A 27,264-nucleotide genomic window follows, 5' to 3' on the forward strand; every position below is an offset into this window, starting at 1 on the left:
TCTATATAACTAATTCTCTCTTCTGCCTCATTTATCCTAGCAGTTAGAGCCTCCATTGTATATTGCATCTCACTAATAGCCTTTTTTATTTTGACTTGAGTAGATTTTAGTTCTTTCATTTCTCCAGAAATGGATTCTCTAGTGTCCTCTATGCTTTTTTCAAGCCTAGCTAGTATCTTTATAATCAATATTCTGAACCCCAGTTCTGACATCTTACTTTTGTCCATACTAATTAGATCCCTGGCCGTCAGTACTGCTTCTTGTTCTTTTTTTTAATTTTTATTTTTTTAAGGATTTAATTTATTTTTTCATGACAGACACGGCGGGGGGGGGGGGGGGGCAGGCAAGGACACAGGCAGAGGGAGAAGCAGGCTCCATGCAGAGAGCCCAGCGTGGGACTCGATCCGGGAACTCCAGGATGACGCCCTGGGCTCAAGGTAGCGCTAAACTGCTGAGCCACCCAGGCTGCCCTCTTGTTCTCTTTTCTGAGGTGAGTTTTTCCATCCTTCATTTTGTCCAGAGAAGAACAGATGAATGAGAGAACAAAATACTGAAATGGCAACAACCCCAGAGAAATATACACTAAGCAAATCAGAAAAGACCCAAAATTGAAAAATAAATAAATAATAAATAAAAACAAAGAGAGAATATAATCAGACAGATGAACAGAATAGAGCAATACACTGGTTCCCATGTGTATTTTGGCTCATTTGTTAGAAAACTAGATCCCAAAATTGTAACAAAAGAAAAACCTGTAAAAAAAAAAAAAAGAAAAACCTGTATGTACCCTCCCCCAAAAAAATTAAATACAATGAAAGGATAGTCTGTAACTGTAAAACTAAAGAGTAAAAGCCAAAAAAAAAAGAAGTAGAAGGGGATCCCTGGACGGCTCAGCAGTTTAGTGCCTGCCTTTGGTCCAGGGCGGATCCTGGAGTCCCGGGATCGAGTCCCACATCGGGCTCCCTGCATGGAGCCTGCTTCTACCTCTGCCTGTGTCTTTGCCTCTCTCTGTGTCTCCATAAAATAAAATCTTTTTAAAAATACATAAATAAAAATTTAAAAAACTCTGACCTAGCTACAAAAGCCAAAGTTGATTTGACTAATGCTCCATTTAGATAATGTCAGAGCAAACACAATTAGGTTTAAGATGTACAAGATTGACTTAGTAATACCCCAAGAGTTTCTTTCCAGTCACTGTATTTAAAATTTGGGTCATTTCTCTCAGAGAAAGCATCTGACAAAGTACAACAGCCATTCATGATAAAAACCCTCAACAGGGCAGCCTGGGTGGCTCAGCAGTTTAGTGCCGCCTTCAGCCCAGGGCGTGATCCTTGAGACCCGGATCATATATAAAACATATATATGTATATAACATATATATAAAAAACATATATATATACTATATATACACACATATATACAAAAATAGAATTATTTTTTTAAATGATTTTATTTATTCATAGAGACACAGTGAGAGAGAGAGAGAGAGGCAGAGGCACAGGCAGAGGCAGAAGCAGGCTCCATGCAGGGAGCCTGATGTGGGACTCGATCCAGGGTCCCCAGGATCAAACCCCGGGCTGCAGGCGGCGCTAAACCGCTGTGCCACCGGGGCTGCCCACAAAAATAGAATTAAATATAATGAAAGGGTAGAATGCAATTGTGAAATGAGAATTTAAAAATATTTTTTAAAAAGAAAACAGTTTTGGGATCCCTGGGTGGCGCAGCGGTTTGGCGCCTGCCTTTGGCCCAGGGCGCGATCCTGGAGACCCAGGATCGAATCCCACATCGGGCTCCCGGTGCATGGAGCCTGCTTCTCCCTCTGCCTGTGTCTCTGCCTCTCTCTCTCTCTGTAACTATCATAAATAAATAAAAATTTAAAAAAAAAAAAAAAAAAAAAAGAAAACAGTTTTATTTTGATAAAATAAGAAACTGGTTGGAAAAGGAACGAGAAATAGAATTAAAATTGAAAAATTAAAGAATTGTGGGGGGAAAAAGACCCATAAATTCTATATGACATATACCCGTAGCACTGGAAATTTAAAGTTCTCAATGTTTGAATGGTAAACTTGGCCTTGGCTGGATGTTCTTGTCGATCTTCTGGAGAAAGAGCCTGTTGTTGATTCTTAGGTGTCTTTGCCCCAGGCGGAACTGTAACTTGCCAGGGGGCCAGGCTAAGTAATCGGCTTGGGATTGCTCTATGTGGCTTTTGTTCCCTGAAGGCTTTCCACAAAGCTTCAAAGGATGAGAATGAAAAGGGCAGCCTCCCAATCTCCAGCCCCAGAACCTACAGCTCAGGGCCCCACTCCTCAGTGCACCCTCAGGGAAAAGCAGTCAGTCACTCCTGTCTCCCTGGTCTCTGTCTCTGCTCACCCAACCTGTGACCCAGCATCTCTATCTCAGGCACACAACTCCATTTGGAGTCCCCAAACCCTGCAGACTCCTGCAGCACACTCTCACACTGCTCCTCCAGAAGGAAGAAGGGGGGGGTGTCTCCCTGCTTCTGCTGCCAGCTGGGCCCCTAATCAGACAGCAGTTCGTGGTTTATGCTCCACCACCACCCACGCCCCCCACTGGCTGAGAGCCCACTCCTGGGCTCCTTGATTGCAGCTAGCTTCCCGATTCGATGCCTGGGAACTCGCTGCACTCAGGCACACCCCCACCCCCATCTTCCTATGACCTCAGGGATCTTGAGACCACACTGTCCCACCTAGGATTCCACTCCCGCTTCACTGCCTGAGCACCTTCCAGGCCAGGATGTCCTGCACCAGAGCAGCCTTCTAAAAGTTCTGATTTTAGAACTGGTGCTCTGCTGCCAGAGGCTCCCTCCCCTCTGCGGTTTACCTTCCCATATATCGCCTCAGAGTCACTTCTCTGCACTTCTTACCTTGCAGAAAGAGGTCGCTTTTTTATTTGTAGAGTCCTAGCTATTCTTTTCTTAGATCTCTGGTTGAGTTCACAGGTGTTCAGAATAATTTAATAGCTATCTAGCTGAATTCCTGAGACCAGACGGAACTAAAGTCTCCTACTCTGCCATCTTGGACTCTCTCCTTTTGATGTGTATTTTAACAGGTTGTTCAATTACTGCCTGACCACCTTGAATTTGTGTAGGAATGAGTCTACGCTATGTTTTTGTGTATCTGAGGAAATCCATGGTATTTTTTACTTCTCTAACTTGATGGGACCCAACATTCAAAATCTGCATTGCAGGGGCTTGGTTATACTCTTGTTAGGGTGAGTCTTGAGTAGATCTTATTCTTTATTCTTAAGGCCTGGCCTTTCTAGCACCTTCATGCCAAGGGTAGTAAAGTATTAATGAGATTTCTCCACTCTGCAGGGCTATCACTTCAAAGTCCCTGACTCTTCAGCTGCCCACAACACTGCTTGACCTCCACTCCCATTCTGTGTAGATGGTTATACTCAGATGGTTTTGCCCTGTGCATATTATACAGCCCAGTCCCCAGCTACAGACTCCCAGGAACTGCCTCTGCCCCCAGACTTCCAAGACCCTGTCTCTGAACAATTTCCTACTCGGTGATGACCCATCTCATGGACTCCAACCACTTCAGCTGCCCTGAAGTCTGATCTCTGCCTTGTTAGCCAAGTGGAAGCACTGCAGTGTTTAGATTCCAGCTTTCTGAACAAGGTTGGGAAACTGTTCCCCCCTCTCCAAAGAGAACCATGGAGCTCACCTCACAAGTTTCCTTTCCTTAGGGACTAAATTTTATACTGCCTACTGTCCACTGCTTGACAAGAGTTGCTTCATTTATTTTGTCCAGTTTCAGAAATATAGAGAGGCTAGCCCAATACCAGTTATGCCTTTATCATAAGAAGCAGAGGGTGACCCTCAGCTACAAGCTAAAAATGCCAGCCTCTATTTCATTTTTAAGATGGAAAATTAATAGTTAATATAATTTCCTAGGTCTATTAAGTCAAACTGAATCTACCCTTCTCCCAATATCAGATCCAAAATTCAACTTACTTGCCAGATGGTACTCTCCATAGTAATCAGATCAATAATGCATATTTTATAATCTCTCCAATTATGATCTTTTGTAAATATAGGCAAGAACACAGAGGAGTTGCTGTAATGATAAACATGATAGTATGAATTTTTAAAGGTCTCATAAGAAATTAATCCTACTCCTATAAAATATCCACTTTATGAAATACAAATAGATAAAAATAGTAAAATATGTAAAGTTTCCATGAAATGGACCACAGGTATTAAGTCTACTGATAGGAGACAACTGCCCAACTCTCCTACAATGCCTGACCTGAATAAAGCATCAGAGCCAAGGGAAATGTCAGTATTTTGTCTCCATTTTGAAGATGAAAAAACTGAAGTACACCCAATTCCTTCCAAGATTGTGTTGATTTGTTCATTGAGTTAAAGATATGTACATATATTTTTTATCATATTATGTGTGTATACATGTACACACATACATAAAATATAATTTTACAGTACTTTTTTATTAAGACTTTAAGATTTTATTTAATTATCTGACACAGAGAGAGAGAGAGAGAGAGAGAGAAAGAGAGAGTGAGCACTCACAAGCAGGAGGAGCAGGAGAGGGAGAAGGAGAAGCACGCTCCCCATCAAGCATGGAGCCCGACGTGGGGCTCGATCCTAGGACCCTGGTATCATGACCTGAGCTGAAGGTAGATGCTTAAGCAACTGAGCCATCCAGGTGCCCCAAGACTATTTTTTTTTAGAACAGTATTAGGTTCACAGCAAATTGAGGGGAAAGTACAGGGATTTCTCATATATCTCCAGCCCCCACACATGTATATCCTCCCCCATTATTGATATCCCTCATCAGAGTGGTATACTTTTAAAAGTGATGAACCTATACTGACACATCATAATTACCTAAAGTCCACAGTTTACGTAAGGGTTTATGCTTAGTATTGTGTATTCTATGTGTCTGGACAAAAGTACCAAAATATATTCATCATTATGATACCATACAGATTGATCACTCTAAAAATTCTCTATGACTTGCTTGTACATCACTCCCTTCACTGCCAACCATTAATCTTTTTTACTGTCCCCATAGTTTTGCCTTTTCCAGAAATGTCATATAGTTGGAATCACACAGTATGTAGCATTTTCAGATTGGCTACTTTCACTTAAAAATATGCATGTAAGGCTCTTCCATAACTTTTCATAACTTGATAGTTTATTTAGTTTTAGCACTTAATAACATTTCATTGTATGGACCTATCACAGTTTATCCATTCAACTACTAAAGGACATCTCGGTTGCTTCCAAGTTTTGGCAATTATGAATATAACTGCTATAAACATCTGTATGCAGGGTTTTTTTGTGAATATAAGCTTTCAATTCCTTTTAGTAAACACTAAGGAATGTGACTGCTGGGTTAATACTGCTTAGTTAATACTAAAGAGTTATCTTTAGTATTATAAGAAATTCCCAAACTGTTTTCCAAAGTCACTGTACCATTTTGCATTCCCACCAGCAATGATTGAGAGTTCCTGGTGCTCCAAACCTTGCCAGCATGCGGTGTTATCAGTGTTCTGGATTTTGGCTACTCTAATAGGTATATAGTGGTATCTCAGTGTTGTGGTTGTTTTGTTTGAAAACAGGCTCCAATGTACAATGTGGGGCTGAACTCATGACCCAGAGATCAAGAGTGACATGTTCTACCCACTGAACCACCCAGGCACCCCAAGCTACAGGACTTTTAAAAACAGGTTGAGGGGTGTCTGGATGACTCAGTTGGTTAAGCATTCAACTCCTGATCTCAGCTTGGGTCTCGATCCCAGGGTCATAAGTTTAGGCCCTGCACTGGGCTCCCTGCTAGGCTTGGAGCCTACTTAATAAAGAAAAAACTTTTTTTTTTTAATTTGAAAACAGGTTAATAACTAGATCAATCTTATACTTAAAGCCTTTCGGTTGAGCATCTGACCCAAGTCCTAGCAATCTGACCAAGACTTGACCACACATAGCTAGCTCTAACCTGCTCAAAACAAAGCAGTTTGCATCCTGCCACAGTATGTCTCGGGATTAACAAAATCATAAAATTTTCCATCTGGAGGGGACTCCATGCTCCAACATGGCATTTCATACAGACATCTGTTTTAGAACACAACACAGAAGTGCTATTTTATTTCTTTCTCATGTTATAGGGCTACAAGTACACAGGTCTACGTCCATCTTACATGCTGTTTACACAGAACAGCACATGGACCATAACAGGAATAAACTGCTTAGAAAATGAATAATTTAGTGATAGAAATCTCTAGACCCCCTACCACTACCACTATGAAGGAATTCTAATACATGAATTTGGTAAGTCATAAAAAGTATAAAAACTAAAGAAATGTAATGCTAAAGACATTTATTTTTCAAACTTGTAAATGTCCTCGTGTGAAAGACATAAACACTCTTACTGAGCTTCTCTGAAGCCTCAGCTTCCACATCTGTGGGACAGGACAGTCATGGTCAGTCTAAAGTCCGAGGATCCAGTGAAAGTTGGAATGTGTATTGTTCCCATGACAGGGCGGACACAGAGTAGACACTAAGTCACTATTCCCATTATTGGCAGCAGCACCAGTATTAACCACAGCCTAAATCTCCCTCAACAGGCACCTATCTGCCTTAGGGAGCACCCTCAGGCTGACTCTGTGAATGGAGTAAAGGTCCCTTCTTCGCCTGGGTAAGCCATCAGAGTTAGTCATATTACCCTGCTTTCTGATGTGACGGCACAGGGAACAATGTGCTATAGTAAGATAGTCTAAAACAACCTATTCAAACTCAAGTATCTGAAAGGCTTGGGAGTCGGAATAAGAGAAAGATGCAAATGGTGGTTAGTCAGCTGATAACTCACTCAAAGGAAAGCAGACAGCTATTCATGAACTACTGAGGCAAGCCTACAGCCCTGTGGGCAGACAGCCACGTCACCTCCAAGGTCATAAACCCCTCTGTCTTCTGGAGCACTTTCTTGCCCTTCCCCTTACTTTCCTTCCTTTTTCTTTCTCCACCGCCCTCCTGATGCTCTCCACTATTTCTTCTGAGTCCTTCTCATCTCTTTTTACCAATCAGAATTTAATCCAATTCTTAGTCTTTGTACTTACTGAACTTTTCAACAACATAATGATACAGGTTTTAAAGACAACGGGGGGGGGGGGGGGGGGCAGGGGGGAGCAGGCACCAGGGCAGCTGAGTCATTAAGCATCCTACTCCTGATACTGGCTCAGGTCATGATCTCAGGGTCGTGAGATAGAGCCCCACATAGGGCTCTGTGCTCAGAGTGGAATCTGCTAGAGATTCTCCCTCTCCCTCTGCCTCTCTCCTCCCTGCTCACTTGCACACACATGCTCAATCTCTCTAAAACAAATAAATAAAATTTCAAAAAAAAAAGTGTAAAAATAAAAATAAACCAAGATTCAATTCTGGCTCTAATAATTAGCTGTGTAACTTAGGTAAATTAATTAAATACTTCAGTTTGCTCAACAGGGAAACAAGGATAACTGCATTTCGTCATGGCTAGAGTGAGAAGTAAATTAAATTTGTAAGTTGGCTAGCTTAAAGTCTGACATATAATAGGTCTTCCACAAAGTTAATGTCCTTCTCAACTTTCTCTAGGAAAATATTATCTAATTCTTGGTTATGTCTACAGGTCAATAGTTCTCGACCGAAAAGGAGACAGCTATTCCTCGAATGTAGTTTTATCTGTTTTATGGATACAGACGAATCTATCCATTATGGACACAGACAATGCCTTTCACTACAGAATTTTGCACTGCAGTGATACAAACACTTTATTTCGGGTAGTCTCCTTGATTTTAAAAATAAGCGAACAGAGAAATTTAAATAACTCTGGAAACACAAAGTAATTAGTAAAAATTATAAGCTGAGCATTTAAGAGGCACGTAAACATTAAATATAAAACAAAAGAGGTGCCTGGGTGGCTCAGCTGGTTAAGCAACTACCTTAAAATATAGTGTTATAGCTTTAATTTATTGTTTTATTTTTATTTATTTACTTATTGTAAAGACTTTATTAAAACCCAGGACCTCTGGGATCATGACCTGAGCCAAAGGCAGACGATTAACTCACTGAGCCATCCAGGCGCACCATAACACTACATTTTAAAAAATGGCTTGACACTGCTTCAGGAGTTTGAGCCAGGTAAGAAATAAATGAGCCTATTTCATAGGAATGGTTTCCATATTACAGTCTCAATACACTATACCAGGCAAACTGCCAGCTGCCTCTTCCAACTCACTCTAGCTCATTTTAACCTCACACCTAGAGACTGACTCTCTAAATTCTACACTGGTATCCAATTGTTGTTTGTAAAAATAAAACTATTTTAGAGAAATCACATTCACTGGGAATCAGGACCCACTACCCAATGTCTCCTGCACCAAGCTCAGATAGCCACGAGACAAAAGAAGCCAAAGGAAAACTACTTATGGCCGCTGTGTGATACTTCGAGCTGCATCCAAGAAGGGAACAAGCCAAGGTCAGTGCCGCCCAAAGTGAGCCCTTCAACCACAAGCCTAAAACCACAACACAGAAGCCAGGCTGGATGAATCGAAACTAAGTCAGAAGGGTGCAGAAAGCTGCGTAGGAAATACTGTGTAACACAGAAGCCACAGGTACTACAAGCCAAATAAAGGGATTAGGAGTTACTGGGGAAGAGGGGTGGGGAAAGCCATTATTCTATTCAGAGGGCAAAATAATTAGACAGGTGAACTTTCTTTAGGGAAAACAAAGCAAAGACAATATCAAATTAAAAACTGAAAATTCAAAGAATAGGTAAAGGTGAACGTTTTAAGGGCAGAAGAAAACCAACTTCAATCCCAAGCCCTAAGGCAATGAATACAAATGGCAGTGGCAATACACTACAGTGATTAAAAAGAACTGCATTCAAAAACTAGAAGTACTGGTAGAGTTTGGAGGTTTTATTGCAGATTAGCATGTTTTCACTGCGATCATAAAAGGATATGCCATGGCATGCAGTTTTTGAAAAACATCAAAGTTCTCAACCTACAGCAACAAAAATGGCAGGCAATCTGAGCCAGGAGCCTGTGGCTTCCTCTCACTGCCAGTCTCTGAAGAATATGAAAGCACTGCAGCCCCCTGAACCCCCAGTTACCGCCCGCTCCATGAAGGGCTTCTCCTGGGGGCAGGCTAGAGCAACCATACTTACTGGAGTCCTCCCACTGGAGTAAATGCAGCTTCCACGCAGAATAATACAAAAATCCCAGTACCAGAAAAAGGCAGAGGGCTAGCAGCAGATTGCGTACAAATACCAAGAGTCCCATCTTCACATGATTTACGATTTCCTACATGACCTAAAATCAAAAAACAAACAAAAAACCAATTTAGGTCTTAAAGGATAAAGCAATCATCTCGTTGATATACTCTACCTTAAAATAAGTGTGCATAGGAGAATTTGCAAATGAAGAACCACCTGAATTCCTGACATGGTGTCCTCCAACCTGCTAGCCCTGGGTCTTAAGAAAACAGCTTCACCAGTCACTCAGTATCAAAGCCAGAAATCAGCGATCACCCCAGTGTCCCTCCTCTCCCGCGTTCCCAGCAGCCAATGACCAAATTCTGGCAATTCCAACTCTGCCAGATAAACCCTCAATCACACCCCCTGCCCGCCCATCACTACCCTAGTCCGTGCCACCACTGGGCCCCAAAGACAAGCTCCCCCCATCTCCAAACTGCACTCTCCCAAATCCACTTTCCACACAGAAGCAGGACTGGTCTGTTAGCAACACAAAATCTGACATTCCTCTCCTCCTTAACCCCTCTCCACTGCTGCTGTGATAACACCACAACCTTGGTGGCTGAAAACATGAACATATTATCTCAAGTCCAGGTGTGGTTCAGCAGGGTCCTCTGCATGGGGTCTCCCAGGGCCAAGACCAAGGGGGCACCAAGGGCTGTGCTCGGCTCTACAGACTCCTAAGGCCAAGCCGCCTCCAAGCTCACTCATTCCAGCTACTGGCCAAATGCAGTTCCCTGCATCTGCAGAGCCGGGTCCCCATCTCCTTGCTGGTTATCACACAGTCTCTGCTCCTGTATTTCCTTCTCATGTTTTCCAAGGAACCCCCTTAAGCCACAATGGGTTAGGTCTCTCTCACCCTGAGTCTCTCTACCACATTTTGCTTCTGTGTCCGGCCAGAGAAATTTCTTTGCTTCTCAGGCTCATGTGATGAGGAGGTTGGGCCCTCTTGAAGAATCCAGGATAATGTCCCTATTTTAAGGTCTATAGCCTTAATTGCATCTACAAAGTCCCTTCTGGCATATAAGGGAATATATTTTTGGATTCCAGGGATTCAGGTATGGACATCTTTGGGGTGCCATTCCTCCTCACACACCTTTCAGTAAATCCTCAATCCCTTTAAAATAAACGAATTGCCCCTTAGAGTCTAGCAGCTTCTGACTGCGCCCCTACTTTACTCTCCAAGCCACCTCTTACACTCCCAACCTTGTCTGTGTCCTGTGCCTGTCATCTTCCAATTCATAGGAACGTAGCCTTGTTATTTCTCTCTCCCCGAGGCCTGTCTGGAACATTCTCTGCCACACTGCTTGCACCTATGGCACATTATCTGATGGATGCTCATCTGAAATGGAACATCAGCCAAGAAGACTTCCCAGGATCACCCTCAACCCCAATATTTTAAATAAAGTGATAAAAAGTTATCATTTGCAGATTTAACTGTCCACCTAGAAAAGCAAAGAGAATCAACTGAAAAACCATTAGAACTAATAAGTAGGTGATTATTAAGATTAATTTACAAAAATTTTTAAAGTTTTATTTATTTAAGCAATCTACACCCTACATGGCACTCAAACTTACAACCTTGAGATTAAGAGTCACATGCTCTCCCAACTGAGCCAGCCAGGTGCCCCACAAAAACCAACAGCTTCTTAAAAACTATACCAGCAATAACTGATGAGAACACATAAGGGGAAGAATTCCACTCATGATGGCAACAAAATCTGTAAAATATCTAAAAATGAACAGGAGGAAACGGGCAAGATTTTCACCAACGAACATAAGAGATCTGAATAAATAAAGACACATAATAAGCTCCTAAGTGAGAAGTTTCAGCACTGGAAATAATATATCAGTACTCTATAAATTCAATCTGACTCCAGGCAAAACCCATGTTTGTTTGTTTAACTTAAATCTAAAGTTAATCCGAAGATTTCATGCCCAAGAAGAGCCCAGAAATTAAAAAAAAAAAAAAAATTAGATGAGGATTTGCCTTATCAGATATGAAAACTGATGCAAAGGATGCCTGGGTGGCTCAGCTGGTTAAGCGTCTGCCTTCGGCTCAGGTCATGATCCCAGAGTCCTGGGATCGAGTCCTGTATCGGGCTCCTTGCTCAGCAGGGAGCCTGCTTCTCCCTCTGCTTGCCACTCCCCCCTGCTTGTGCTGTCTCTTTCTCTCTCTCTCTGACAAATAATAAAATCTTAAAAAAAAAAAAAAAAAAAAAACTAACTCAAAGCTGTAATTCTTAAGATAGATGAGTACTGGCACAGGAAAAGACAAATAGATCAATAGAACAGAGTAAAGTCTACAGATGCACTCACAAAAGAGACAGATACACATATATATAAATGAATTTACCTTATCTATATATGAATTTATTCTATGATAAGCATATAAATTTTGCAAAGAAAAAAAACATGATAGGCTACATAGCTAACTGTGATGTGGTTATCTCCAGGAAACACGATGAAACAATGGGAAGTACTTTTCCTTTTATATATGTCTAAAATTCAATTTATTTGTTTTAAGCCGCAAGTATTACTTCTATAATTTTTTTTAAGATTTATTTATTTGTGAAAGAGAGAGAGAGAGTTGGGCAGTCTGGTGGCTCAGTGGTTTAGAGCTGCCTTCAGCTCGGGGCTTGATCCTGGAGTCTTGGGATGAAGTCCCGTATTGGGCTCCCTGCATGGAGCCTGCTTCTCCCTCTGCCTGTGTCTCTGCATCTCTCTCCCTGTGTCTCTCATGAATAAATAAATAAAATCTTAAAAAAAAAGAGAGAGAGAGAGAGAAAGAGCATGAGCCAGAGAGGCAGAGAGAGAGGGAGAATCTTAAGCAGACTCTGCACTCAGCACAGAACCCGACATGGAACTCAATCTCATGACCCTGAGATCATGACCTGAGCTGAAATAAAGAGTTGGACACTTAACTGACTGTGTCACCCAGCCACCCTATACCTCTATAATTTTTTATATTAAAAAAAATCAAAAAACACATTGTAGAAATGTAAACTGGTAAACTCCTGAAGGAGCAACTGGGAAATAGCTACTAAAATTTCCAACATTCATGCACCTCCACCTACTATTTCTACTTCTGTGATTTTTTCCTACAGGAACATTCCAACAAATACTTTACAAGATATGTATATGATTATTCATTAGCAATGCTCATTATAAGAACAAAATACAAGAAAAAAATTTCAAATGTCCATCAATAGTGAACAAAGAAATGAATTACGGTACGTCTACACAATGACATCTCTATCAGTGGGTGTCTTGGCAGGAAACAGATGGCACTCGCAAAGGAATTAACCAAAGGAAGTTAATGATGGGACTTTTTTATAGCTGTGTGATTAGAGTTAAAGGAACCAACCAGGGGTGGTGAAGCACCCAGGGACCATCAACAGTAGGAAGCTACTCCTGCCTTCGAGGTAAAAGAACAAAAGACAGAAGGGTTCCAGTGGAAGAGAGCCCAGCCATCGGGAGCAGTGCTGCGGACTGGGGGGCGGGGGGGGGGGGGGGGGACACAGCCACTCCAGGGGGCAGAGGGGGATACGAAATGCTCTGACTTCTCTCATCACTTTGATCTCTGTCAGTGTCTTTTATCAGCTGATTCCAACTGGAAGCCAGAGGGCAAGGAAGCTGGGATGATGCTGTCTGTAAAGGTCAGTCACCAGCACAGAGGATACAGGTGGGTAATGGATCAATGAGGGGAGGAGAATAACAAGCATAGACCATGATGTATTGGTTAGATAGAGTGAGGCACTGCTGTATGTCCTGCCACGGGGGAAATGTCTAGTATATACTGCTAAATGAAAACAAAAATTGAGTTGTAGAATAGTAATATACATCTACGTAGGGCCTCATACTGGTGGTAACAAACAAGGGCAACAGTAATACTGAAAATTAAGGCTACATATTAAGTACATACTTAATATGCATAGACTGAAAAGTAGAGGGGGTGTTTTATACAATCTATTTATTAGTATATTTATTATTTTTAATTTTTTATACTTATGCAAATAACAAAGTTTTCAAATTGCAAATGAACTCAGAGACTTGCAATTCTAGCAACACAAAGGACTATATATCCAGTGCTCCCAATGAAGACAAATTTAAAGTATAAGTGGCCTGCCTACAAAAGCAGGTGGCTGTTGGAAAGCCTTTCCCTTCGGAAGATGGCTGGTACCAGGCCCTCCTCCTTCTGTCTGTCCTGAAAGCAGATGTGATACCTGAACTGCCACAGCCACACAGTGACTCCAACCTAAGGCTCCAGCCAACACACAACCATCAGTCAGCCACCTGACTTATCTGTCCATTCAGCAAATATCAAATATTACAGAGAAGGCTGAACTAATTACCTATTTTACTTCTATCTTTTCCATTATGGAAAAGGATCTTCAAATGAAGAGTTAGAACAAACACCCAAAGAGAAAACTGATTTCTAAAAGTGGATGACATACAAAGAAGAGCTTAAAATAAGTCAAGACCTTCAAGACAAGGAAAAGAACAACATCTCGAGATTCTTAAAGAGATAAAATTTCAAACTCATTGCTAGGACAAAAGCTTGAGGCTGTGAGAGGAACCAGTCCTCTCACATACTGCTTGGCAGTGGAAAGGAAAAGACCACATCTAACGAAATTACACATGCTTTTACCCTTTACCTCAATAACTTCACTTTTAAGAAACCATCCAGGGATCCCTGGGTGGCGCAGCAGTTTGGCGCCTGCCTTTGGCCCAGGGCGCGATCCTGGAGACCCGGGATCGAATCCCACGTCGGGCTCCCGGTGCATGGAGCCTGCTTCTCCCTCTGCCTGTGTCTCTGCCTCTCTCTCTCTCTCTGTGAGACTATCATAAATAAATAAAAATTAAAAATAAAAAAATAAAAAATTAAGAAACCATCCCAAGGGCACCTGGGTCACTCAGTACGTTGAGGGTACTACTCTTGATTTGGCTCAGGTCGTGACCTCAGAGTCATGAGATCCAGCCCTGCATCAGGCTCTGCACTCAGCACGGAGTCTGCTTGAGATGCTCTCTCTCCCTCTGCCTTTCCCTCGCTTGTACTCACTCTTGATCTTTCTGCGTCTCTCTAAAATAAATAAAGAAATATAAAAAAAAAAACTATCCCAAAGATACACTGACAAAAATTCAAAACAACTTATGCACATACCTGTTCACTGCAGCACTATTTGTAATATAAGAGTAAGTCAGTCCTTCACTGGGATTAAATGAACTATATAACCACAAAACGAGAGGATTATACAACCACAAAAAGGCGCTCTCTCCACGTTCCTTTCTGAATAATTTAATCTAAAAGCCATTAAGCTTCAGGCACCAATCAAGGCAGGCATGTATACCTGGAATGAAGGGACATGTGGGGCATCAGTCCATCGTGACTGGTCCGGGGGTGTGGCAACAGGCAATACTGGGATTGACCAAGTAAGTAAATATACTGACGCTAAGAGGAGCCAGATTTCTCAATGATGGAGAAGGGAGGTGCAAACAGGAAAACTGGAATAAATTTGGGGGGTGTACTGAAGTGGAAGGGATTGGTGTAAATGGATGGCTTTTGATATATAAAAAAGATATAGGGCAGCCCGGCTGGCTCCGTGGTTTAGCACCGCCTTCAGCCCAGGGCCTGACCCTGGAGACCTGGGATCGAGTCCCACGTCGGGATCCCTGCATGGAGCCTGCTTCTCCCTCTGCCTGTGTCTCTGCCTCTCTGTGTCTCTCATGAATAAATAAATAAAATCATCCTTAAAATAAAATTAAATTTAAAAGATATAAAAATAGAAGTAAAGATAGTGTGTGCCTTTGTGTGCAATACATGCATAAATTCCCAGCTCTGGTCACTGAAAAGGGCCTGGCAGCAGTCATGCTCCGATTACAGGGAGATGTACATCTAGCAACTAGGTCTTGGTTTTTATTTTATTTTTTTAAGATTTCATTTATTTATTTGAAAGACAGAAAGGGAGCATGAGCAGACAGAGGGGCAGAGGGAGAAGCAGACTCCCCACTGAGCAGGGAGCCTGACGTGGGGCTCCATCAGGTTCCTGGGATCATGACCTGAGCTGAAGGCAGATGCTTAGCAGACTGAGCCACCCAGGTGCCCCTAGACCTTGGTTTTTAAATACCATTCTTCCCTAATGGGAACCAAGGATCCCTGGAAGAATGGCCAATAGCAAGGCTGAAGCAAAGAAAGTATAAACAAGCCGAGGCTGGAAACTTCTAGGTGCCTAGAAGTAAGAAAAGTCTCAGAGTAAAACCATGTCAGAAGGAAAAAGGAGCCAGCTTGAGGGGCTCCTAATGGCCAGCTAAGGAGCAATTCAGACCAATAATAATAGATTATAACCCATTAACTAAGAACCTAATGAATGAGAGGAGAAAGCTCTCCCTCAGAGCAGAATGCCCACTAATGAATGCAGAAGGAATAATCTAATTAGAAAGTCACCATTTGGTGACCATTTCAGTAATAATTTGGCTAAGAAATATCAAAGGATGCTAAAATTAATGGGTAGACTTTTGAGAAATGGGGTATTATACAGTCTTCAAGTATCTGCTCACAAGATGTTTCTTAATTACAGAGGGGAGAAGAGTTGCTTTACAAAGGAGAGACCTGATAGACCCACCATAAAATAGCTGAAGGCTATATGAGAGCTCTCTGTAATATTTTTTGCAACTTTTTTTGTAATTTTCAGATATTTCAAAAGAAAAAAGAAACCAAATGCTCAAGTAAGTGTTTGAATGAACATCTAAATGAGACATTTGGCAGCCACGTGAGATGTAACTGATGAAAAAAAAAAAAAGATGTAATTTATGTCTTTAAAAGATTTTATTCATTTTAGAAAAAGAGAGAGAGTGTGTGCACGCACAAGCAGGAGGAGTGGCAGGCAGAGGCAGAGGGACAAGCCAACTCCCCACCAATGCGGGGCTCGATCCCAGGACCCCGGGATCATGACCTGAACTGAAGGCAGATGGTTAACCGACTGAGCCACCCAGGCGCCCCAAAAGGTTTTATTTTGTGAAAAAAAAAAAAAAAAAAAACTGTAATGACATAGGGAAATGCTGATGACATACTACTGGGTGAAAAAAAATTGACAAATGATATACCCAATCATTAAAAAAAAGAAGAAAAAGACTAGACTAAAACATAAGAACACTAACACTAGATTAATACTGAAGATTGTTGGGGCTGGAGGAGCTCACATGGCCTCCCTGCGCAGGTGAACAGTTGCAGTAAGCTCGCTTCAGCCGTAGAGGGAATGCGGCGATCTGGGCTCTTGCCTTTCCCCTGCAGTCATCTTTGAGAAGGAGGTGTTTCTCTTCTGTCCAAAGCTGATGCAACACTAAGTGCCAGGAGTTATGCAAAGCACGGGGACGCTAAGACAATCAAATTCATACCCTGCGCTAGAGGGTCCCCAAGTGTGCCACTGACCTTGTAACTGTCAGGCCTGCTGGACGTTACTGTCTTCCCATGCCTTGACCTTTCTACAGCATCTGAAACTGGAGGAGGCAGCACAGCAGGTGGGAGAGACCCTTCTCTGCCTTCTGTGCCTACCAATGCCAGCTCATCTTTAGGGCTCCGTTCAAGTCTTACCTCCTTGGGGAAGCTTTCCTTCATCATAGCCCCATACTCTGTGTCTGCTTCCATAACCTCCCATGCTTACCTGTGTCATAGCATTTATAAAACATCCTGCCTGTTTTTCTGCCTCGGCAAAGAATAAGTACACAATTTGAAAGCAGAAATCTGTAACTTAGGCCTGTGAATCACCTGCCTTTAACAGCACAGCACCACTGTTGAAAGAATAAACTACTGTATTTCTAATGATATGCCCCAACTCCAGACTCGGTATAGTAAGTTGTACACATTCCAAAACATAAAACATCCTGAAGGTATGATTTGTGTGCATGTACATATGCACAGCAATTTTTGAATCAGGAGAGAAGCTTGTGGTAATGTGTGCAGCTTAACATTTCCATTCTGCAGACATCCCCAAGGCAATTTCGTTCTGCTTCTGTGATTTAATTTGCCATCATTATGCTGACCATCCCAAACTTGATCTCTTCCATCTAGATAACTACTTCTGAGTTTCACGTCCGTGTATTTAACTTCCCACTCGACAGCATCATCTAGATGTTTCACAGATGCCCCAAATTTCCTCTTTCTCCACTGGTCCCCATCTCAAGTAAGAAGCAACAGCCTCCCAGGTGCTTCTGTCAGAGACCTGGAAGTCATCCTTGACACTACCCTCCTCCTTGCTCTCACCTCCACATAAAGTCAACCACCGAGTCCTGTGAACTTCGCCTCTGAAACCCTTCCTGAATCCATCCTCCCTCCCTCCATCCCATTTCAAGTCGCTATCACCTTTGGCTTGGACTCCTACTACAGCCCCAGGTTAGCCTCCCATACCCACTCCCGATCCTCTCCAACTCATTCTCCACACAGCAGCCGATGTGAATTTATCTCACTCCCAGGCTTTAACTGTGCAAATGTCTCACCGTCCTTAGGGTAAGGCCCCATTCCCTTCACAGGGCCTGTAAGGCTCAGGTGCTCTGGCCCCTGCCGTCCTCTCCCCACACCTCTTGCCATCCCTGACACCTCGCCCGGGTGGGTCTGCAACACCGACCACCTCTCGGAGTGTTCCAGGCCCCATGCTCCCTTCCCAGGTCAGGATGACACTGTCTGGACCCTCCCACTTCAGCTCACCAGGTCCCACTCAGCCTTTAATTCTCAGCTTAAAGGTTAATTCCACAGAAAAGCCTTACCCGGCTCCACACTTTAGTTAGGTCTCCCTGTTATAAATTCCCACAGCAGCTGTTTATCCTCATCCCAGTACCCAGGGCACTTGTAATCTTCCGCGTATTTACAGTAATTTGTTTTAACATTTATACTGCGGCTAATCCAGGCAGGGAGTGCGTCTATTTAGTCACCACTGTATTCCTGGTAGGTATTCAAGAACTATCTGCTCACTGACTGAAGATTCATTCAGTCAATGATAATATGCTCACAAAAGAAACAAAGAAAGGTATAAAAGGTATATAATGCTAGGTTATTTTAATTGAGCCATCAAAAGAAAATCATAAAAATCTGAGCTCACTGAAACAAACTGCACCAAACTCCTGTCATTTCTAAAACAGCCTACAATACGGTTATTTTCTCAACTCTACCTGGCAACATTTTTTAGTCTAAAATGTCAGAATTTTGCTGACCTTCAAATATCAACCATACTGGATATAAACCCAAGTATGACGAAAGTATGCAGAGCAAAAACCGCTAAGTATTTCCTGAGCATGTCCCCTGTGAATATTTTTGAGGCAAGCTAATTAGAAGTTATTATATGCAGTATTATTTATCATCCAGCTTCCCAAAAAAAGTCACTGAAAAGCTCATCAATTTTTTTAACAAACATTTTTGCTGAATGCACACCTCCTATTCAGACATTATGCATGACTAGGAGGATTTAAGTAGTTAATTAATATGCAATATGTTAAATTATTCTATGAAGAACTGTGCATTTTCTAATTGCAAGTCAATGTGCAGGTAAGTTTATATTGTTAATATTCATATAGCACTTACTGTGGACCAATCACAGGTCTAAGTTTTGAACAATTTAATTCACTGAATCTTCTCGCCAATCCTAAGGTTATCATTCCCATTACATACAGAAAAAACTGAGGCACAGAGAGGTTAAATTATCTTGTTTAAGATCACAGAGCTAGTGGAGTGCCTGCGTGGCTCAGGTGGTTAAAAATCTGCCTTCACAGGTCATGATCCCAGGATCATGACCCACATCCGTCTCTCCGCACAGCAAAGAGCCTGCTTCTCCCTTGGCCTGCCACTCCCCCTGCTTGTGCTCCCTCTCTTTGTCAAATAAATAAATAAAATCTTAAAAAATACTAATAATAATAATCACCGAGCTAGTAAGTGGCAAAGCCAGGATCCAAATCCCAATGATCTGGCTTCAAGTTACAATACTTTTTCATCTGAAGAGGTGCTATAGAGTATATCAAAACAAAACAAAACAAAAAAATCAGCATGGGGTCTAAACAAAAATGCTGCAACCCAGTGGAAGAAAGAAGTAGGGAGGGTTGAGGCAAAACATGGTAGATGAAGATCCCAGGACAGAAAAAAATGCTGTCACAGAACAGATTAAAGATCCTTAACAAAGATTACCCAAGCCCCCACCCACTCCCAAATGGCTCACAAGAGCTAAGAGCAGGCATTAAAGGGAGAGCTCAGGGAAAAAATACTAAGAAACACCATTTTTCTTAATAAAATAAAATTAGCATTCAGGTAGAGTGAACAAAGAAAAAAAAAATACCATCACGAAAATGAAAGTCTCAGTGGAAGAGAACAAAGTGGTCACTGCTGAAAAGACAGTTAAGAGTCATGAAAGCAACAGTGGGGGTGCCTGGCTGACTAAGTGGGGAGAGGGTGTGGCTCTTCATCTCAGGATGGTGAGTTTGAGCCCCATGTTGGGTTTGTTTACTTAAAAAAAGTAAAATCTGGGCAGCCCGGGTGGCTCAGCGCCGCCTTCAGCCCAGGGTGTGATCCTGGAGACCTGGGATCGAGTCCCACATCGGGCTCCCTGCATGGAGCCTGCTCCTCCCTCTGCCTGTGTCTCTGCCCCTCTCTCTCTGTGTGTCCCTGATGAATAAATAAATAAAATTAAAAAAAAAAAAAAAAGTAAAATCTTGGAGGGAGGGAGGGAGGGAGGGAGGAAGGAAGGAAGGAAGGAAGGAAGGAAGGAAGGAAGGAAGGAAGGAAGGAAGGAAGGAAACACTGGTGGATAAAAAGCAAGATAAAATGAAAAACAGGGGATCCCTGGGTGGCGCAGCGGTTTAGCGCCTGCCTTTGGCCCAGGGCACGATCCTGGAGACCAGGGATTGAACCCCATGTCAGGCTCCCGGTGCATGGAGCCTGCTTCTCCCTCTGCCTATGTCTCTGCCTCTCTCTCTCTCTCTCTCTCTCTCTCTCTCCGCGTGACTATCATAAATAAATAAAAATTTAAAAAAAAATGAAAAACAGGAGCACCTGGGTGGCTCGGCCAGTTAAGCCTGGGCTCAGGTCATGATCCTCACTCTAGAGCCCAGTCCCTCCCCTTCTCATGCTTGCACTCTCTCTCCCTCTCTATCAAGTAAATAAAATCTTTTTAAAAAAGAAAAAGAATAAAAAACGTAGGATTACTAAAACAAATCCAAACAACAAAACAAAAACATGCAGCAGCAGGAGTTAGAGGAGATCCACTGTACTCATAGTTGCTATCTAAAAAAAAAAAAGAGAAACCAAGCAAACAGAACAGAAAAACATATGTAAAATTGGACTAGAGAGAGCCGGGCTGAGGGCAAGTTGTCCCAAAGATACAGTATTCTGGCTTCTCTGAATCACAATGCCCTAGGGGCAAGGATAACCTTGGGACCCCCAAAGGGAATGAAAAAGCTGGAGGGATGCTGAGGTCCCAATGACTCCTGTGTGGGTTACTGACTTACTGCCCCTCAGCTCCACATTCACCGTGTTTGCTTGCTCTGTCAAGATGGATCTACTCCCGCTAAGTACTTTTCTTACCAGGAGGCAGGATATTGAGTTCTGTCAGTAAAAGGTGCGGGAGGAAAAAAAGGGTTTTGTTTCTGGGTTCCAGTGTGTTCCTCTGGGTAGGCTCCTCTAGCACATCTGGCTTTCCCAGTGCCCAACCATGTGCAATGAGCAGCAGCCAACAGCTGCCCCAAGCACCCTTCTTGGGCAGTTTTGTAGCAGAGAGCCTCTGGTGAGACTTCTCTATGCAAACAGCTTCCTCCCAACACCACAGAAGGCTGATTTCCAGCCAATTCCAGCACGCAGCATCACAGGAACTCATCTGCAACCCAGCAGGCCATGGTCCTGTCCACTACACCCCAAAGTCTGTATCTTGGCTTGCACCAGGTGTGCGGTGGACCGGGGAGCTCTTCAATGAGCCCTCTCTCTCAGCCCTGGGGTGGTGGTTACTCCTTAAAAGGAGCATCTTAAAAGGTGCTACATCTATATTCTTTAGAGTTCTCTTTATTTCTTTGAAAAGCTTTATTGCATAGCATTCACGTACCGTACAATTCAACCATTTCACATTTCAATGGCTTTTAGTATTTTCACACAGTCGTGCAAACATTACCACAATTTTAGAGCATTTCCATTACCCCACAATGATATCTTGCACCCCTGAGCTGTCACCCCTCTGCCCAACCTCCCATTCTCTTAGCCCTAAGCAACTACTACTCTACTTTCTGTTCTACAAAATAGGCAAATGTCTACAGACACTTCATACATATGGAATCATAAAATATGTGGTCTTTTGTGACAGGTTCCTTTCACTCAGCCTGATGTTTCCAAGGTTCACATATGTTCACATATGTAACAGGATCAGTATTTCATTTCTTTTTAGTGCCAAATAACATTCCATCACATGAATATGCCACATTTTATTTATTCATTCATCAGTTGATGGACATTTGGGTTGTTTCCACTTTTTGGCGAATGATGCTGCCAGGAACACTGATGTACAAGTTCTTATAAGGACATATATTTTAATTTCTCTTGGTTGTGTGTATACACACACACACACACACACACACACCTAGGGAAGGGCTTGGGTATACACCTAGGATATATACCTGGGTCATATGGTGACTATGTTTAACTGTAGGAGGAAATACCAGCTGTACCATTTTACATTTCCATCAGCAACACATGAGATGAGAGTTCTGATTTCTCCACATCTGTGCCAACACTAGTTATTATCTTCTTTCTTACAGCCGTCCTAGTGGGTGTGAACCAAGCAAATGGATCAATAAATATATATATATATATATGCAAAAATAGATAATCATAGAAACCTGGGGTGAGGGCAAGTGTCTCATTCTGGTTTTGCTTTGCATTCTCCTGATGGCTAATAATGTTAAGCATCCTTCAATGTGCTTATTTACTTCTTACTAGCGGATCTCATGTTGCTCCAAATCCCCGTTATAGTTAATAATTTTTTTTAAAGATTTTATTTATTTATTCATGAGGGACACAGAGAGAGAGAGAGGCAGAAACACAGGCAGAGGGAGAAGCAGGCTCCATCCAGGGAGCTCAATGTGGGACTCGATCCTGGGACTCCGGGATCACACCCAGAGTCAAAGGCAGACACTCAACCACTGAGCCACCCAGGCATCCCTAGTTAATAATTCTTATATTAAAGTTTATCTGCTCAGAGTACTGTGTGGTTTCTCTCTCCTGATGAGACCCTGATTCCTGTAACACAGGTGGTCAGTGACTTTCTAAGTAGAAATCGGACATCCACCAAAGTTATAAAAATAGAAGACTGAAGAGGAAAGCTAAAAAATGTTTTGTCCCTGGTCAGATGCTCCCTTCAGAAGTAGCTGAGGAAAAGCTGGGGGGGTGGGGGGGGGGGGAGGGTCCAAGGGAACAAAACTTTCAGCTCATCTTTGCTTTTATCTAAAAAACAAATAAGTAAAACAACACTTTCTGAATAGGAGCTGTTATGGTTTGCTTTTTGGGTTGTTTGTTTAAAGATTTTTATTTATTCATGAAAGACACACAGAGAGAGGCAGAGACACACAAAGGGAGAAGCAGGCTCCATACAGGGAGCCCGATGTGAGACTAGATCCCAGGAGGATCCTGGGATCACACCCTGAGCTGAATGAAGGCAGATGTTCAACCCCTGAGCCACCCAGGGATCCCTGTTAAGGTTTGGTTTTAAGGGGATTTTGCTTAATGGTGTTTTAATGGTGTTTGGGGGACAAGGTTATAGACATAATGTTTTATTTAGAAAAGGTAAATTCTCTGTGTAAGAGTAAAAATGCTGAATGCAATCAGTCTTGAGAAAATTCAACTGGGGGCAGCCCCAGTGGCGCAGCGGTTTAGCGCCGCCTGAAGCCCAGGGCGTGATCTCCCGGATGAGTCCCACGTCGGGCTCTCGGCATGGAGCCTGCTTCTCCCTCTGCCTGTGTCTCTGCCTCTCTCTGTCTCTCTCTCTCTCTCTCTCTCTCTCTCTCTGTCTCTATGAATAAATAAATAAAATCTTTTTTAAAAAAATATTTTTAAAGAAAATTCAACTGGAATGTTTGAAAAGGTGACCCTCCTTTGCCTGGGCCAACTGAAATCAAAGGGTGGGGGCTGGTGTTGAAGGGGGCTGGGAGATGGCCATGTACCCAGAAAACTAGAAACAGAAAACTGTAGCCTGAGAGCAGTCAGTAACAATACTCACACATGGGCATGGATGGCAGTGTCCCAGTAAAACCTACAAGCTCATTTGCCAGCCCCTGTTGGGTGCCTTGTGTGTGGGCATGTAACATGTAGCAAAAGCATAAAAACACGTATGGGAATTTAAAAACTTTAAATTCAAGATGCTGCTTTCTCTGGTGAACAAGGAAAGAGACTAGGGAAAAAATACATAGGAGGCATTTACTGGAAATGTAACATTCTATTTCTTTTAAGCAAAATGAAACAAAATAAAACCCCTGAAGCGATATGGCATATTAAGACTTAGAAACAGACATCATTATACAGTTCTGGTGTTCTAAGTGTAAAATACATCATTAGAAAATATGGGGGCGCCTGGCTAGCTCAGGGGGCAGAGCATGAGACTCTTGATCTTGGGGTAGTGAGTTTGAGTCTCTACACGCTGGGTGTAGAGATTACCAAAAGTAAATAAATAAACTTAAAAAAAATAAAAATAAGAGTAAAATCTTTGGGATGCCTGGATGGCTCAGCGGTTGGGTGTCTGCCTTTGGCTCAGGGCGTGATCCTGGGATCCGGGATTGAGTCCCACATCGGGCTCCTTGCATGGAGCCTGCTTCTCCCTCTGCCTATGTCTCTGCCTCTCTCTCTGTCTCTCATGAAGTAAATAAAATCTTAAAAAATAAAATCTTTACAAAAAGAAAGAAGGGGCACCTGGGTGGCTCAGTCAGTTAAGTGTCCAACTCTTGGTTTTGGCTCAAGTCGTGATCTCAGGGTCATGAGATTGAGCCCCACATGGGGCTCTGGACTCAGTGCAGTCTGCTTAAGACTTTCTCCCTCTCTGTCTGCCCTTCCCTGCCCCTGAACTAGCATGAGCACTCTTGCTCTCAGAAAGAAAGAAAGAAAGAAAGAAAGAAAGAAAGAAAGAAAGAAAGAAAGAAAGAAAGAAAGAGAGAGAGAGAGAGAGAGAGAGAAGAAAGAAAGAAAGAAAGAGAAAGAAAGAAAGAAAGAAAGAAAGAAAGAAAGAAAGAAAGAAAGAAAGAAAGAAAGAAAGAAAGAAATATAGATAGATGAGATAAATATTCCCTTTCATCACTGTTGAGACTTTAAATGTCTTAGGTCTGTGTAGTAGTTCCGCATTATTTATCTGCCCATGTCTTTTTATACATATATAAATATATATGTATACATATATATAATACTATATGTTACACGTAACATAACAGATTATGTATATAACATATAATATATATCCAGGCACAAGCTATTATTAGGTGCCCAAATCCAACAGTAGGAGCACAGTGCATGCAGTACCTGCCCTCGAGAGCCGTGTGATGCAAGCAGTTAGAGTATAAACAACATTATGAGATAATAGAAATTACTGTGCGTAATGTTTAGCAAAAGATTCAGGAAAGAAGGTGAAGCAGTAAAAAGGGTAGGAAAGGCATTAGATGCTGTGCTGAAGAGTCTGGAATGTACCCCATCAGTAAGGGAGAACCACTTAGGGGATTAAGCAGAGAAATGATGGTCAGATCTGTAGTTTAGAAAGATCACGGGAGAAGCGGTATGGAGCAGGGCCTGGGGAAGACTAAGCCAACAGGACGAGGCCACCACAGCAGCTCAGGCCCTGTGTCTTCAGAGAGGACGGACATCGCAGAGGGTACTCAGCCTGAGGTACCATGGCACCGTAAGGAAACAAAACTCTTCTTGATTAATGCTTCCGATATTTTTTTTAAGATTTTATTTACTTATTCATGATAGTCACACAGAGATAGAGAGAGGGGCAGAGACACAGGAGGAGGGAGAAGCAGGCTCCACACAGGGAGCCCAACGTGGGACTTGATCCCAGGACCCCAGGATCATGCCCTGGGCCAAAGACAGACGCTCAACCGCTGAGCCACCCAGGCATTCCTGCTTCACACAATCCTCATATCCAATGTCTTGTGGCACATGAGGTTTAGGAAGAACCCTCAGGAAGTGTGAAGGCCCATCATTTGCTCCCCCGCTTTGTGATGCGGTGCAGTGTATGCTTTATAGTGACATTAACATGGCTCATCCCCTAAGAATTGAACCTTTTAAATAGGACCATAACCAAATGTGACAATGAGATGGTGAGTGACCACGAAACTCTTAAACCTCAAAGTAGTTCTCCAAGTACTGTTTGGCTGACAGGGGTATAAGATTTCTAGAATTAGGGGCGCCTGGCTAGCTCGGTCAGTGGAGCATACAACCCTTGATCTCCAGCCTGTGAGTTCAAGCCCCACATGGAGTCATAGAGATTACTTAAAAATGACATCTTTAGGGACGTCTGGGTGGCTCAATGGGTTAAGTGTCTGACTCTTGATCTTGAGAGCTCAAGTCTCAATCTCAGGGTTCTGAGTCCAAGCCCCACAATGGGCTCCACCCTGGGTGTGGAGCCTACATAAAAAATAATAATAATAAATAATAATAAAACAAAATCTTAAAAAAAAATTCTAGAACTAAAAAAGCAGTTGTATATTTTCCTTTTACAAAAATACTGGTGTTCCAAGTTTGCTGACCATTACTGGCAACAGCAAATGTCTGTTAGCAGTATGGTACTTAGCAGATATTCCAAAAATACACACAACTGTCCTTTCAAGGTAAATGACATGTCTTAACCAAAGCTAGAAACTAGTTACTTTTTTTTTTTTTAAGATTGTATTTATTCATGAGACACAGGCAGAGACATAGGCAGAGGGAGAAGCAGGCTCCTGGCAAGGAGCCGGATGCAGGACTCGATCCCAAGACCAGGATCATGCCCTGAGCTGAGGGCAGACGCTCAACCTCTGAGCCACCCAGGCGCACTGAAACTAATCACTTTTTTTTAAAAGAAACTATGTTGAATGTATTTTGAAAAATGATCTTTGGGGAGACACCAAGGGTCAGTTAAGCTCCAGACTCTTGATTTTGGTTCAGGTAATGATCTCAGTGTTGTGAGATCAAGACCCACATCCAGCTCCACACTGGGAGTAGAGTCCGCTTAAGATGCTCACTCACGGGATCAGCCAAGGGCGTGATGCTGGAGTCCCGGGATCAAGTCCCGCAATGGGCTCCCTGCATGGAGCCTGCTTTTCCCTCTGCCTGCCATTCTCTCTCTCTGTATCTCAAATAAATAAATAAATAAATAAATAAATAAATAAATAAATAAATAAATAAATAATCTTTAAAAAAAATAATAAAATTTAAAAAAAAAGATGCTGGCTCGCTCTCTCTCTGCCTCTCACCTCTTCCCTCTAAAAACAACAACAAAATCAAAACCAAAAACTGATGTTTAGGGACGCCTGGGTGGCTCAGGGGTTGAGCGCCTGCCTTCGGCCCGGGGCGTGATCCCAGAGCCCCGGGGTCAAGTCCCACGTCACACTCCCTGCATGGAGCCTGCTTCTTCCTCTACCTGTGTCTCTGCCTCTCTCTGTCTCATGAATAGATAAATAAAATCTTTTAAAAAATTAAAAAAACAACCTGATGTTTGGTAGTGTTCCCACCTTATTTCATTTTGTTGTCAAAAAGATAAAAAAGTGGGGATCCCTGGGTGGCGCAGCAGTTTAGCGCCTGCCTTTGGCCCAGGGCGCGATCCTGGAGACCCAGGATCAAATCCCACGTCAGGCTCCCGGTGCATGGAGCCTGCTTCTCCCTCTGCCTGTGTCTCTGCCTCTCTCTCTCTCACTGTGTGCCTATCATAAATAAATAAAAATTAAAAAAAAAAAAAAGATATAAAAGTGTCATGTATAAAAACTCTCATATCTATGTCAGAAGTTCTCAAACTGA

The 27,264-nt window shown here is 42.5% G+C and overlaps 1 protein-coding gene across 9 annotated transcripts in view; it reads right to left on the bottom strand.

Moving 5' to 3' along the window:
* The window catches only part of ST3GAL3 (ST3 beta-galactoside alpha-2,3-sialyltransferase 3), a 197,536-nt gene that overhangs the window by 162,750 nt on the left and 7,522 nt on the right, over positions 1 to 27,264 (bottom strand). For 4 of the 9 annotated variants that reach the window (XM_038558344.1, XM_038558338.1, XM_038558341.1 and 1 more), the window contains exon 2: positions 9,186 to 9,330. In XM_038558344.1, the coding sequence (XP_038414272.1) occupies positions 9,186 to 9,300 (115 nt within the window). In that variant the 5' untranslated portion in view covers positions 9,301 to 9,330. Of the gene's footprint in view, positions 1 to 3,979; positions 4,083 to 9,185; positions 9,331 to 21,908; positions 22,053 to 27,264 lie in introns of those variants that run through there. The other 5 variants (XM_038558345.1, XM_038558342.1, XM_038558337.1 and 2 more) reach the window with 4 other exon arrangements.

This window comes from Canis lupus, chromosome 15, assembly GCF_011100685.1.
Source record: "Canis lupus familiaris isolate Mischka breed German Shepherd chromosome 15, alternate assembly UU_Cfam_GSD_1.0, whole genome shotgun sequence".
In the NCBI taxonomy this organism is placed as follows: Eukaryota; Metazoa; Chordata; class Mammalia; order Carnivora; family Canidae; genus Canis; species Canis lupus.